The 15,225-nt window shown below is 38.4% G+C and overlaps 1 protein-coding gene across 1 annotated transcript in view; it reads right to left on the reverse strand.

Moving 5' to 3' along the window:
* The window catches only part of SAMSN1 (SAM domain, SH3 domain and nuclear localization signals 1), a 71,048-nt gene that overhangs the window by 47,212 nt on the left and 8,611 nt on the right, over positions 1–15,225 (reverse strand). The window contains exons 2-4 of the mRNA XM_054392850.1: positions 14,041–14,109; positions 8,561–8,684; positions 7,067–7,434 (exon numbers count right to left, since the gene is read on the reverse strand). Of these exons, the coding sequence (XP_054248825.1) occupies positions 7,067–7,434; positions 8,561–8,684; positions 14,041–14,109 (561 nt within the window). The remainder of the gene's footprint in view (positions 1–7,066; positions 7,435–8,560; positions 8,685–14,040; positions 14,110–15,225) is intronic.

The following is a 15,225-nucleotide window of genomic DNA, read 5'->3' on the forward strand; positions in this document are numbered from 1 at the left end:
ACTAGTGTTCTGCCTTATGCATACTAACACAGAACAATCCAGCAATGTTCCAAGTGAAAAGTTTGGTATTGTAAAGCTTTTCAGCAGTGTTAGCAGTTAGTGCCACTAAACTTACTGGTAAATGTAACATAATTCCCTACAGAGCTATGACAATTCTAGTAGAGTATTAAAAATATAAAACAGAACAAGAGTTATCACAATGAAGAGCAGTGGCATCAGATTTTTCATATTTTTTAAAACCTGCTTTGAGACTGCACAGATGATGACACTAAATATCTGAATTTTTCACATTGCTATGCAGGGAGTAGCAAAAATCACTGAAGGCTGCAGAATGCCAATGGCAGATATTTGCTATCAGCACAGTGCAATGGTGCAGCTAGAGTGAGGCTCTCTTCCAAGCATAGATTGAGAGGTGAAGCCTTGAGCTTTAAGAGGTGACTTTCTCTCACTTTTTGTTTTTAACTGAATCAATCCATACCATATTTACCAACTTCCAAATGGAATGGTTTCCTAAATAAAGCTACCTGTGACACAAGACAAAGACTCTCCAGACACTGAGGCATCAGGAAAATGAGTGCTTTTAAGGGTCACTCATATTTGTATCTTTTCATGTGAGCCCATAGTTTACTTGATATTTCCAGGAAAAGTAAACACTGAAAATTCAGTCAGGGATCCTGACTTTTTCTGAGTTTTAAAATCAAAGGGATTTGAATGTTCTCAGCATTTGACTATAACAGACATGCAAAAATGTAAGTGTTTACAAATATCTAAGGGGCAGATGTCATGAAGATGAGGACAGCCTCTTTTCAGTGGTGCCCAGTGATAAGGAGAAGGGGCAATGGGTACAGACTAGTACACAGGAAATTCCACTTGAACAAGGAAAAACTTCTTTACTTTGAGTGTGATGGAGCACTGGAATAGATTGCTGAGAGAGGTTGTGGAGCCTCCTTCTCTGGATATTCAAAACCCTCCTGGATGCATTCTTGTGCAACTTGATTTAGGCAAACCCAGTTTAGCAGTAGGGTTAGACTGGATGATTCCCAGACATCCCTTTCACCCCCTACCATTCTGTGATTCTGTGAAATATATCTCAATCCCCACTCCCTCAACTTCAAAATAAGCTTCCACAAGGTTCTAGGACACATTTTGAATTGAGAAACAGTGAGTGGTTTTTAAATTTAACTCTGTGCTAGACTTAGCTGTAGCATTATCTATTTTTGTCTGTTAGTTCATGTATCTTCAATGACTCTGCATTCTGGTGAGCATTCTGGTGTGTAGTTTCTATTTATCTCTTTACCCTGCAAGAGAGTGCACAGGGTGAAGGGCTGAGTTGTTGGACTGACATGGAGAGACATGTAACAGGTCAAATTAACTAGAATGTTATATAAAGCAACAGGAAATCTGTCAAGGGGCTTGTAAATGAAGATAGGTTAAGATGAAAGAGAAGCAGCTGGGGACAGTTTCATATCTTTGAAAATGACTCCTGTTTTTGTGTCAGCCACAGCTTATCACCTGAACACCCATCACCATGGTCTTGACTGCTTTGTTTCCTGCCACTTTTTCAGCTGCTCTTCATCCCTTACCTGGGCAAAGACTTTGGGCCTCAGCTTGCATACAGCTGAGCAGGACTTCCTAACACCACTAGAAAACAGAGCTATACTTAGTGAGGATCTGACTTCCTACCTTGCCAGTGAAATAGGAATGAGTAAGATCTACAGCTTTTAAATGATCAGTTATTACTGCCACAGAAGCTAGAGTGACTGGAGCAGTTGAAAACTGGTGCCTGAGAAAAGCTATTTGGCAACTTCCAGGAATTCTTTTTAGTGCTATATTTGTGCCAAATAAGAACTCCAAATGGAATTACGAAAGGTCTTCTAAGGCATGTTCAGGTGTCTTTAGCAAAGACATTAGCTGAAGAAATTAAAAAATGCAGAAAACAGTTAAATGGCTTAAGAAAATCGAGCAGCCAGAAAGTCCATTAAAAGCATTCTAGTATGCTGAAGAAATTGCTGGCTAAAATGAAGTTGAAATCTCCCACAGCCATTCTCTGGGCTACAAAAATGGTCAAATAAAGCTTTTGGCTTTTATCATATTCTGCTAAAGAGCATTCTCTGTCCTGTTCTTTCATTATTGACTGTCCATATTCTTCCTCCCCACTCCACTAATCTGACCTAGAGAACAATAATAGTCACTGGTATCACAAGAGATCAAATAACCTGTGTAAATCTCAAGACACTACATCACCTTTTTGAGAACTAAGATGATTTGAAGCAGCAGTACAAAATACAGGGTAAGAGCAATCATACCAAGAAAGCAAGGCTGATATGGGACAACCAGGAACCAGAAACCAGAGCCTATTAAGCAGAATATGTCAGGAAAATTTAGGACAAGAAATGCCTAAAAACAGAGCTAAGAAGAGTGTTTCTTCAGTGAACAAAGGAGTGTCAAAATAGACATATCTACGAGGGTCAAAGGGAAGTGCTGAGAAATGCATTGTCTGGCAAGAAAACAAGTCAGACTGGGAAGAAAGCAAAAAGACACAAGATTACTGAAATGTCAGAGAACCATGGCCATAATGGCAGGGCTAACTTAACCACAATAAGACCATAGAACACAATGAACTTGGTCACTGACGTGAAGTCACTTGCTATTTCCTCAAACTTATTTTTCATTCCATCACAATGTAATGCATTCAAATCAGATAGAAACCAATCTTTTGAAGCTTTCTATTATCCTCTTAACCTGAACATAGGGGAGAAAAACACCCTCAGAATTTTTCTTCCTGCTCACCAAAATTCCAGGTCTTCTCTTAGGAAATGACTTATCTTTTCATTCTCACTGAATACCATACAGATTGCAACACATACATTTTATGTTATCAATGACTAAATCCTAAACTTAACCACAGTTCTAAGATGCTGCAAGAAAAGAAACCCATTTCCAGTCTCTCTGCTGACTTGTCTCTAACAGGAGATCTTTTCTCCTCTCTCTTTCCTGTAAAGGATGCTTGTATCATCCTACAGACAAAACTTCTATACTACACTGCTACTGGGAGAGTGGATGGGTCAGCCAGTGAAGTAGCATGTTCAAGCATTGAAGGAGAGGAGAAAAGGACTCATTAGCTTTTCTCTCTCTGTCTTCATAGAATCATAGAATTGTTAGGGTTGGAAGGGATCTCAAGGACCATCTAATTCAAACCCCTCTGCCATGGGCAGGGACACCTCATACTAGATCAGGTTGCTCAGAGTCACATCCAGCATGGCCTTAAAAACCTCCAGGGATGGGGCTTCTACCACCTCCCTGGGCAACCTGTTCCAGTGTCTCACTACCCCCATGGTATAAAACTTCCTCTTGACTGTCTTAGGCAGTTCAAGACAGTCTCAGAACTCTTTTGTGAAGAGGACCCCTCAGCTGTGACCCCTCTATATTTTTCACTCTGTGCCTGTTTCAGGGATAGCTAAGTCCAGCAAGCTTCTGAGCCTAGACATTCTATGCCTTACATGAGCTACATATAATACTTTCTTAGGGAAGTGAAGAACTTATCTCACAAATAGCAGAAGGGCAGCTTCTGGTAACTGCAGTTAAAAAAAAATAAAAAAGAGGCAATAGAAAAAAAAAGTCTGAGACAGACAGCTGAGCTGTATTCTGTGGGGCTAAGCTTGAGGGATAAAAAGAAGTGTAAAACCCAATAACCTTTGACATTAAGGTCAAATGGATATTAAAGTGGTGTCTGGACAATCTTTTCTTCCGCCCTCTGCTTCATTTTCAGCTGACTTGAAACATTCCAAACACCAGCCTGGATCTCTCATTTCTTTCCCAATATACTTTATGGTAATACAAAAATATGCAGCATAGTAATTTCTTTATCCAGGGATATTTTTTTTCTTTTCTGCTGAAGTATTCAGTATTTTCTTGAATATATTCTTTCACTTTCAAAGGAATAACTATTTACAAATTACATCTCCTTAGGAAGAATATCAGTAACAATAATTTCACATGGCAATCTTGACACACCGAGAAAACGCAAGGCTTTCTGTTGCCTCTAGCAAAAATTTGAGCAGCTACTAATTATATTGTAAACAGCTGAACAATGCAGAAAAAAATGACCTATGTCTAAGTTAACTTTGCAAAAAAGTTGCAAAAGGTGGCACCGTGGCCGTAAAATGGTAACACAGCATGTTCAATTCTGTATTTAATTGAAGGACAGAAATACAGACTTCTAAAATTTTTTCACAATACATGAAGATGGACAAGCTGGGTGAGATTTTAGTTGTCCCCAATGTCTTTGTGTTGGAGGCAGCCAGTTAATACAAGTATTTACCATGCACTGAACTAGGGGAGGCTGGAAGAAGAGTAGCTGGAAGAGTTTGGTGAGCTTGTTATGGCTGAAGATGGATGTGACTTTTGCCATCTGTTCTCGTGGTTCTCATTTAGGTGACCAGCTTGAGTGATCTCTGTCAGCCTTTTTATTGTTTTAGGTGAAACAAACAATGACAATAGGAGACATCATAAGGGAGGCCATGTAAAGCCTTGAGGAGGAGGAAAGGAAGAGGAAGAAAGAAGTCAAGGGAAGAAACTAAAGGAAAGGAATTAGGATCACTCATGTTTTGTTTTGCTAAAGAGTAATCTATCACAAAGTCTTCTTCCTGAAGATTGTGGGAAAGCACTATTTAATTTACTATCTGCAATTCAAGCTTTAAATTAAGGCTAGGCTCAATCAGCTTTGCATATGTTGCTGAAATGACTCTGGATAATACGTGTCCAATTTAGATAGTTGTTTGTCCCCCAGATCAGATCTATCACAGTTTGCTGACAGAATATCAAAGGCTTGTATCTTAGTCTTGCATCCACCAGTTTTGCCCATTTGCCTCAAGTCAAGACATACCAAACAGCTTTTCAGTAGTGCTATTTCAGGCTATCTTTTCCACTACGTGCTGTAGCAAATACAGTAGAGTAGTAGCCAAGCCAAGATCAGGCAAGAAAATTAAATGATACTTTACTTAAAGAATCAGGAAGAATATTACAAAATATATAGTTTTTACTCTAATAAATAAATCAGCATCAGCCAGAACATCTACATCATCCCCAATGTCTGATCCCTTCATAGCAAAACCACTACTGTCAGCTTGATTGTTAAAAAAAACAAAACTGAAAATCCAGTCTTTGTAATCCTCAATTACGCCAGTTGACAGAATGCAAATGCAAAGAATTTGATGTCTTGCCATTTCCTGTAATTTAAATCTAAAGACACTAAGCCCACAGAGATACATTAAAGTCAGGGAACCCATCAGGAAAGCAGATGGCAAAATAAACAATAATGCAGAAAAAAAAGAAAAAGTATTAAACCTCTTGCCTTAATAGTAATAGACCTTAAATAGTAACATGGGTAGGACAAATCTCACCAGGGTAGAGAACACTAATGGCCCATTTGTGTCAAAATGAAATAAAATCATTGGAATTGGCACTTTTGCTCTCATAAATCTGACCAACACATCTGTAATGGTTTAAACTGAACCAGCAGGCTAACCTGTCTGCCTCCCCCAACACAGAAGTGAGGGAACAAAACACAAAAAAGCTCTGGGTTGAGACAAACAGAGTGAGATAAGAGTTTACTCAGCAAATCAGATAATCGTAATGCAAATGCACAATTACCTCAGCCTTTCTGCAGAAAAAGCACAGCAGAAAGCAGTAGCAAGCAGAAGGAAGTGAGCTGAAAACCCAAGCCAGGGAGCTACTCCCCCCCCTCCTTGTCCCACTGCCATCTCAGTGGAAGAGAGCCAACACCCAAAACCCAGAACCCAAATGCAGCAACTGGAACAGGAAGCCTCTCATGTTACAGTCTGAACTTCAAGCACTGTAATACTTTGCTCCAGCCAGAACTTTCATTTTGAAGCTGGCTTGAGGCAGGATGGTTTTGAATAACTGCAGCAGATTAAAATTCAACCTAAGACAACATCTGTTATTACTATTTTGCCCTGGGACTTCAGCCTTAGCTTGGGATGCTGAAAGTTGATTCCATTAGAAGCAGGCATATGATGAAGCCCAGTATCCCCAACACAATTTGGTTTCTAGTAAGGAAAGGTCCTATTTACTGGCAGACCAGAGGACCCACCTGACAGAGCATTGTATTTTTTCACAGTTCCCAGCCTATTTCTGATACCATTCTGTCCCAAAGTTCTGTCACCAAGGGCTCTCCCTGTGAGTTTTCAGTGCTGGGTCTGTTCAGGGGTATACTGCTGCACCTTTGTCAGCTTGGTTTTAGGGGTACTTGGCTTTCTTTCTCTTCTAATTACAGTTCCATCAATCAAAGCTTTTGCTCTCTGTTTTCTATGTCAAATCCCAGGAAAATCCTCTGGGCTACATTCAGCTAGATAAATTCCATGTTTCAGGTACTGCCTGTTGTTATGTCAGCTACTGTGTCGTTAAAAAGAATTGAATGACTGCCTCTGTGTATCAGAAATATGGTTGCTATATTGACCTATGCAGTTATGTGTCTGTACATTTCCTAATGATATATGAGCACATGTTAAGGAAGAGGCTGTTTTCTTCAGGACATTCTCTTATGTAAGGCTATGGTTGCTCAGGTCTCCATTTGCACACTCAGCTGGCAGGTTTCAATGGGTAAATATCCTGTGTCACTAAACCATAGTGCCTCCTGTGGTTTAGATTTTGTAGTGAGAGCCAGCTCTCTTGCTGAAGCACTGTAGAGGGAATCTGCACAAAGGTAAAAGTGGCTACTCTTGCCTTCTTCTCTGATAGATTTCAATCAACCAGTCATCCTCAGTGTGCTTACCACTATGCAGAGTGACAGAATACCCACTATGCCCAGTAAGGGGAGGGAGAAATCCTTCATTGCAGTGTCTATATTTTGTATCCCTCAGCAACTAAAGTTTTCTTTGTTTTGTCAGCCTGAAAAAGCATTCAAATCCACTTACCTGAAATCTAGATTTGGTTTAATGCATTTCATAATCACATGGAAGAAGACAGCACCTCTTTAATGCTGAATCAGAGCAAAAAGTTTCCACTTCTTATGCATATCAGCACAAAAAAAACCACTTCCACTTACCCAGGAGTACTGTAGATCCATATCCGTTAGAGAATATGTAAGATGTGGCTCATGAGATGAGCAAGTACAGTTTTCCCATTCTTCTATTTTTGAAATCAAGAAGTCACAAGGACAGAGCTGGTTATCAGGGAATGGTTTCCAGTCACTCCACAGGTGAAATTCGGTTTCTGAATAGATTGAAATAGTTCCTAAGTTATTAAGTCTGGAAGTGTATGAGTGGCCCAGAGATGCAGAAACAAACTCTGCCCTAGTCTTAGTCTCTTCTTTTCTCCTTGTGTTATCCTTCCAGGTCTTCTTTTCCTGAGGTTTTGTCAGTTTCATGCAAGAAGTCAATGCTTCTTCATCTTCCTCAGAAAGAGAAGCATCTTCTAATGTATCTTGAAAAATGCAAAATCTTCTGTTTATGTTGCAATTCACAGAGAAAATAGCACACTTCCCCTCCCCCCCCCCCCTTTAAATCTGTCTGTGGCATTCTATATAAAGAAAAAGCCAAGAACTCAATGAAAAACAGATAATAATGATAATTAAGGAGATGGAAAAGATTTTTTAGTGGGTCAGACATCTGAGCCCAAAGAAAGATTTATTCTCAATTTAGTAAATTTGTCTTGTTTGCTCAAAAGCCTGGAAAATTGTATTGGTTCTGCAATGAACATGAAAATTTGTTAATTGAATGTCATATTGCTGCATAGTTGCAGAGAGCATGAGTTCAGTTTAAATACTGGAAAAATTCTGATAACTTTTCCAGGTAATTCCTCCCCTGCCTCTTCCCAGTGTGGATACTGCAGTTACAAAGTAGTTGCTGAAATTTAAATTTCCTCATATATTTCAGGCAAGACAATAATTTGCCTGGAGTTTAAACTCATTTGCCAGTATTGGTTTAAAATTAATCATATAGACAAATGCATTGTACAGTAATTGCATGCACTGTGAAGGTGGCAAAAGAAGTTCAGGTGAAGAGCTGGTGCAGTCAGACCATTGGTCTATTGGAGACTCAAGAAAATAACCTGAGCTCAACATCAGTTTAGAATTTCTGTGTCTTATGGCCCTGGGCAATCAGGTATGATGAGAGGCTGACTTGCTTCTAACACCACAGACCTTCTTGTGCCCCCAGCTGCTCCTGACTCATGGGTTGACAAGGCTATCTTTGCATTTGTGGGTTTTTGCCTCTCAGATCTGAAATATGTTATAAAACCAGGAACTACTCTAAAAACAAGTTGTCCTCAGCACGGAAGTTCCACTGTTATACAATTCTATTTATCTAAAACCCCCCACTTGCAGGATAGGCTGTTACAAAACTCAAGCTAGCGTGACAGGAAACAGGTTTTCACACTATGAGGAAGCCAGCACTAAAGTGGTATCACAGTAACATCTCAGCTGGGGTTTGAAAGTCATGGGTGGTGAATGACAGACCAGGACAGGATCATTTACAGTTGTGTTCAATACAGTGTCATTTGCCAAGTGCTGGAAAGAATGATGATATGATGCTTTACTTACTGAGAGGTAGCATAACATGTTTGACATCCTCCAAGCTTTGTGTACTCGTTTTTTTGGTTCGGACTAATTTCTGCAATCTCTTTAGTGTTCCCATGGACTCTGCTTTATTGTCTTGTTCTGTACCCTGGCAAAAAACCCAAAGATGTTAAAAGTATAATGTTCTGGGTTCAGATGGGACAGAGTTAATTTTCTTACAAGGACTTGGGAGGTACCACACCCAGAACAGCAAACTGAACCAGCCAGTGGGGTATTTGATACCATACTGACAGTCATGCCTGCTACATAATGTGAGGGCTAGCCCAGGCAGGCACAGAGGGTTTTTTTGGTATGCAGTGGTGTTGGGGTCTATATAACTTGCTTTATACAGTTTTATTAGTTGCTTCATTAGTTTTATTGTTATTTCTATTGGTCCTTTGTTCTTTGCATTGTTCTGTTGAGCTCTCCTTATTATAACCTGTGAGGTTTGGTATTTTTCCTTCCTCTGATTAAAAGAAAAATACTAATGTAACCATAACTTAACAGAGGTTGGGGGTGCCGCGCAAGTGTCTGTAGGACTTGTTTGATGGCTGGATCTAAACCACAATGTAATCAAACCCTAAAAAGAAAAATCTAAGGGTAACATGGTGCTTGTTTTGAGCATGACAAAGCCACAGATTCAAAGAATTAATAATCTACACTTTTCATGCTCTGAAAGTTAGGCACTTCCTTGATTGTGACCAATAGAAACAAAAAAGGAAAAACACAAGTCACACAAGGCATCGCAATCAGATCAGTGCTTATATTGCTGTTTATATATTACTTTCCTTGACTACCCCTGTATTAATAATTACAGACTAGCTCCAGAAAACGTTTTAGTATATGCACCCAGTACATTATCTAGGAGCATTTTAGGTAATGCACAGAAATCCCAGAAGTGGGGAGCTACTGCGTTTAAATGTGTATGGGAGCATGTTCTGAAATACTGATGGCTTCCTTTGTTCAACGTCCTGTTTCCTATCCTAGATGAAATGACAATAACTGAAATCACAATTCCAATCTGTTATTGAAAAATCCAACAATGTCCTACTAGAGAAACTCAAAGTTTGAGTATCATAGGCTTCTAGAGCGAGAACTCTGTGAACATGCAGCCATCCCATATGCTTTCACTCATGTTAACCCAGCTACTATCTTGCAAATCAATCCAGAAACACTTCAATTATCTTCCAATCTGACTCTGAACTTCTCTGTGAGCTTCTGAAAGAAATTTCAGACTCTGACAGCAAGTAACCTCTCTTCTATAGTCACATTGGAACAATACTCTCTGCCTTCTATGGATGTTCATCCATTTACACCTATAATGAATTCTCCTTATCATGGCAATGCATCTTTGGCAATGTTACAAGTGATTAAGTGCTAATGCTGATGTTATCAGAAGGTAGAAATGCAGAGACCTTTATTGCACTCTCCCCAACAATTAGGTCACACATCATAGATCCTTTCTGCTTCCTCCTATGCATAATCCTTTGAGATAAAGTCATCACAGAGTTTGCAGGCACAGCCTAATGTATAGTGTGAAAGCTGCCTAGGGATATGTCTCAAGAAATTCTGAACTCCTCAGCTATCATTTGGGTTAAAGGCTTTTTGCAAAGTCTTAGCATGAAGCACATCTGAAAGCGCAGCACTCACATGTTACAAGACAAATCCATCCCCTGTAGTAATGATAACAGAGAGGGTGTGTATTAGTTTCAGATTTTAAAAAAGATCAGAGTTCACTTGACAGATAACTGCTTGTAAAGATGGCTGTGCTTCAAGTGCCAAAGGCATTTCTATCATTACATGAAGTTCTCTAAGGAGAAATAGAAGTCCAAGACTGCTATGGCATGTAAAGGACATTTTTATATGTATTTACTTAGTTTTATGACACCAGACAATTGTTCTGACATTATAATAAGTTGAAGCAGAAAGTTAGTGAAAGCTAAGAACAGGTGAGAGATTCCCCTGTATATTCAGGTGCTTGACAGAATCATAGAATTGCTTTGGTTGGAAAAGACCTCTAAGATCCTTGAGCCCAACTGTCAACATAAGACAACCATGTCCATTAAAGATTTCCAACCTTGAAAGGGTTTGTGCCAAATGGTTTGCACGACCACTTCATCTTGGGACACCTGTAAACTGACATGGCGATTTTATAGCCTATAGGCGATTTTATAGCCTATAGAATTTGCTGTATCCTCCTCATGGAAATATTGGAATATTTTCTTGAATATTGCAATATTATGATATTCTAACATCGGTCATTACTATTAGAACATTGCAATATTAAAAGTTGTGTTGAACCAAGCATGACTTAGTGAAACAAATATATACCTGTGTTTGTAAAATTACACACACAGAAATATGGAACTATTTTATTCTTTCCATCACTGTTATTTTTATTATTGTTGTTATTATTAATAATAATAATTATTAATTAATAAATAATAATTAATACTAATTTATCTCTAGATACCCCTTCCATCATGGCTGATATTAATTTAGCATAGTTCCACTGATGCTAAAGGAGCTATGCTGACTTCTTCCCTTAAGGATAGGACCTAAGGAGTCCTCCTCTTGATAAGCACAGTGAATAACACAGAAGTTCCCATGGTGGATAGCACTTGGATTTAGACTCCCTTCTTCTCAGTAGCATGTTGCATTCCTTGAAGTCTGCAGACTCCTGGGAACTGGGACTCAACCACAGGAACACAACAGGAAGCCAAAGAGTTGGACATAAACACCTGTTCATGTTTTAGCTGTATTTTGTTAAGTTATGGCTACATTAGTATTTTCGTTTTGATCAGAGCCATATATATTTAAAATGTTTCACAATGATCCCTGTAAGCCCAGTTTTGGTCTCAAACTGCCACAACTGAATTCATTGCAAATTAAAGTAAGATGAAAGATGCTTTCAAGAAGTTTGACCCACAAACTCCAGCTATTATTGGATGTCCAGCAGAGAGGATCTGACCACAAGTAGATCTCCCATAAATCATGTAGTGTAGACATCAGTTTGTCAGCACCAACTGTTCTGTTGTGTTGATACACACATAATACCCTTTGCTAGTTACTGATAGAGACAAAATCTAGCTGCTTTCAACATTATATTGTAGACTAATAAAATCTAGCATTTTGGTCTCAGCTGTAGTCACCCTACATTTTGTATATGAGTATTCATAGTCCACTGTGGCCCAAACGCAAGCATTCTTAGATTAGTCATATTCTGATCTGCATTTTGAGCCCTCTTTTCCATTTCTGAATTCAAGACAGTAGGACTGCAGTTTTAGCTTAAGTACAGACAGAAATTGAGATGAAAATTTTCAGTCTCTCATGGTGAAATGTCTTTACAAAATAAATCACAATAGGTTTAAAATGCTAATATTGCTCTAATGTAGGATCTCTTGTAGTAATAATAATTTGTTCACTTATAAGTAACAATACCAAAGCAACTACTTTGAGCTATGAGATGGGATTTCCATCATGGAGACATCAAGATAAACTGAAGATAATCTGTTCAGATAATTTTATTAATGGCACACTCTAATCCTCTTTACCTTAAAGCACTCATTTGGTAGAGTCTATTGCTAGTGAAATGTCAGAAGTGCTTAAAAAATTCTTTTTATAGAGAAAAATAGCTAGAATAACCTCTTTTTATAGAGAAAAAAAAGCTCATACAGTATTAGTATTACAGATTTTAAATTTACAGTATTTCATTTTAAGCATTCAAATCCATATGTTTAGCTGCCTATCCAAACAGAGATAAAACATTCTATAATGTAGTAACTAGACAATCAGTTGAATTGACCACCCTGGTCCCATAATTTTGGTGTATCGTCCTGACAACCCTTAGTCACATCTTAATAAAAACATGTAAAGAAGAAAAATTAGTCAGAAAACTTTGTTAAACATTCCCTGGTTTCAGGCAATTTTCTTCTTGCTGCCTGTGTTATCTGGAATCTGGTATCTACCATTCTGTGATTCTGTGATCTCTAGTTGCTGCTGTCAAAGATATAAAACAAGAAGGTGAAGTGAATATGCAGCACTACTGGTTGGACAAACAGCATACACTAATTGGGAGTATGCTACTTTCCAATACCTTCCTTCCCTGTGGAAGAGGAAGGATATTCCAAAAGGTACTATGGAGAAATATTGAAGAACCAGTGCATAGAACAGTAAATCTGTACTCATAAAACCCTATCTATTTAAAATGCATTTAAAGACATACATTTTTCCCCCTCACCATGTTCCAGGGTGAGAATTTGCTCATTTGAGTATTTTAGTTGCACTTCGTTTTGCCCAACCTGTAAGCGCAGCTGTCTTTAAGGAAAAAAATTTCCTCATATTATTCATTTTCCCCATATTGTTTGTTTTCCTGATTACTGGGGTTTAGTTATGAAAAAATCACATCACACCACAACTATATGTTATGTGCTACCCTTTAGCTGCACATAATTTGCACGGCGTGCATGAATATTTACAGACAAACCTCATACATTAAAAAATGCACTTGCAAAAATGCATTACAGTAAAAAATAAGACCTACATTTTGTCTGATAAACTGCTTTGGGTTTATCCTAAGAGATTCTACATACCTTAGAAATCTTTGCTCACTGAGATGTTATGAGGATTAACCTGGTGACAGAAATACAGCAATTTGGAAGCTAAATGTAAAATGCTTCTGGTTAGATTCCAGCAATCTCAGCCCCTGCATTAATTTCAATAAAAGTACTTGCACAGCATGTCACTTCTCAGCATAAAAAATTTAGTCATGGCAGAGTCTAATTTCTGATTTTTCCTCAACTGGTTTGCCTTCCTCAAAGAATTGCAATGATTTAATCATGATCTTAAATTTAGAGTATAGTGTAATTGTGAGAAGAGGAAAATTATTGTCTGTTTACTGTGTTGGTGGTGCTGTCATTATTGTACCATAGTCATTTCTGGAAAGTTTCAGTAATACCCTTGGTGTACATAGTGGATATTTAAATGGTACCTGATGATAGAGAACTTTCTGCCCTCTTTGTACAAAGAGTTAGTTCTGCAAAAGTTACTGAATTTGGATAAATTTTACGTTTTAATATGTTAGTAAAGCCACCATCAACCAATATATAGATGAGCAATGAACAAACTAATTTTATGTGCTCATGCTCATATATATCTGACTTTTAAATTTTCCCATTGTTTTAGTCTACTTCAACTACTCAAAAATTAATTCAAACTCAAACTAAATAGTCTAGGAATACAGCCAGATTTTGTCCTGGGAATCACAGAGCAATAATAAGGTATTCTCAAAAAGATAAAGAGCTACTGTGATTAATACCATGGATATGAGTAAAGATCTTTCAACTTTTGGGGAAGCAACATACAATAAAGGAAATTCTACAAAAGTAGCATGTTCTTCCAGGCTGCTAATGAAAAAAGAAAAGGGAAAAAAAAATAAGAAGGGGTCAATTTTTATGGCAACTCACCATTTCACTGTTCCCAGCGACACTTGCGTGGTGAACTCGTGGTGGAATCCACTGCTCATAGTTTATCACCTAGACAGTAGGAAAAGTAAAATTAAAGAAAACCAACAACATAAATAAGATGAATAAAAAATAATTTGTATCATGGAATTGAATATAGATTGAGAGCTCAGCAGTCTTTTAATGCAGTACTGTGTGCGTACAAAAACAGTGGCTGACATACACCAGCTAACACCCTTTGAAATCAGATTGGCATTGGGCTATCTTAACTTCCTAAGTTATCTGGGATTTAGTAGTATCTTGGAGACATCACAGTGTCTGTGGTCCAGCTGAAGAGCCATGTGTTACACCACGGGATGCTTGAGTCTCATCCCAGGCCTTGGCTCTCCTTTCTCAGTGAGCAGGAAAGCCACAGAACTCAGCTGAGGAGCATCACTGTTGCATTTCTACAAAGCGTCTTGTTTGGTTTTCCTCATTTTGTCTTTGCTGTTGAGCCCCAAGGGTGCAAGCTTGAATTGGATTAACAATGCAGAGAAAATGGGAGGATCCTCAGAACTAAGCAAAGGCTACATACACTTTCATCATCTGCTCATAATCCATTCCTTGGTCACAATGTCCTCGTGACAAGAACACCATGACAATACACATTCCCACGGGTACTGATGCAGTCCCGAGTGGGCAAGCCTGAGAGTGTTTATAGCTTATCAGTGAAAGTAATGAACACTAGCTTTTTTTCTTCATGAATATGAATGACACTTTGAAGGCTAAATGCAACCTAGGAATTTACGTGAGAAATGAGGCATGAAACATTTTTGAAAATGTATTAGCCCAAAGACTATATTGTTTCATATTTTATGTTCTTCCCAATATGCTACAAAGGGTTTGAGCCATCAAGGCAGCTCTGCTAGACATGAGCAAACAAGAACAAAGATCTGAAAAATACTGGCAGAAAGTAAATCTGGGTTTTATGGTAAGGTACAACTATCACAGTGTTCATGCTATGTCTCTCAACTGTGCTTCTGTTCCAAGCCCCTGTTTTCCAGCACTATGAAATGAGCAATTATTTAGGATATCTAGGGATTACAGTTTTTGTGAAGTTCTCAGGGAAGCCTATTTGGGTTTTTAGGGGGGAAGTTGGATTTTTTGGAGTGAGAGGGGAAAAATGCCAAAATGTCCATTTATACTCTT

The sequence above is a fragment of the Indicator indicator genome, chromosome 1 (assembly GCF_027791375.1).
Source record: "Indicator indicator isolate 239-I01 chromosome 1, UM_Iind_1.1, whole genome shotgun sequence".
Lineage (NCBI taxonomy): Eukaryota > Metazoa > Chordata > Aves > Piciformes > Indicatoridae > Indicator > Indicator indicator.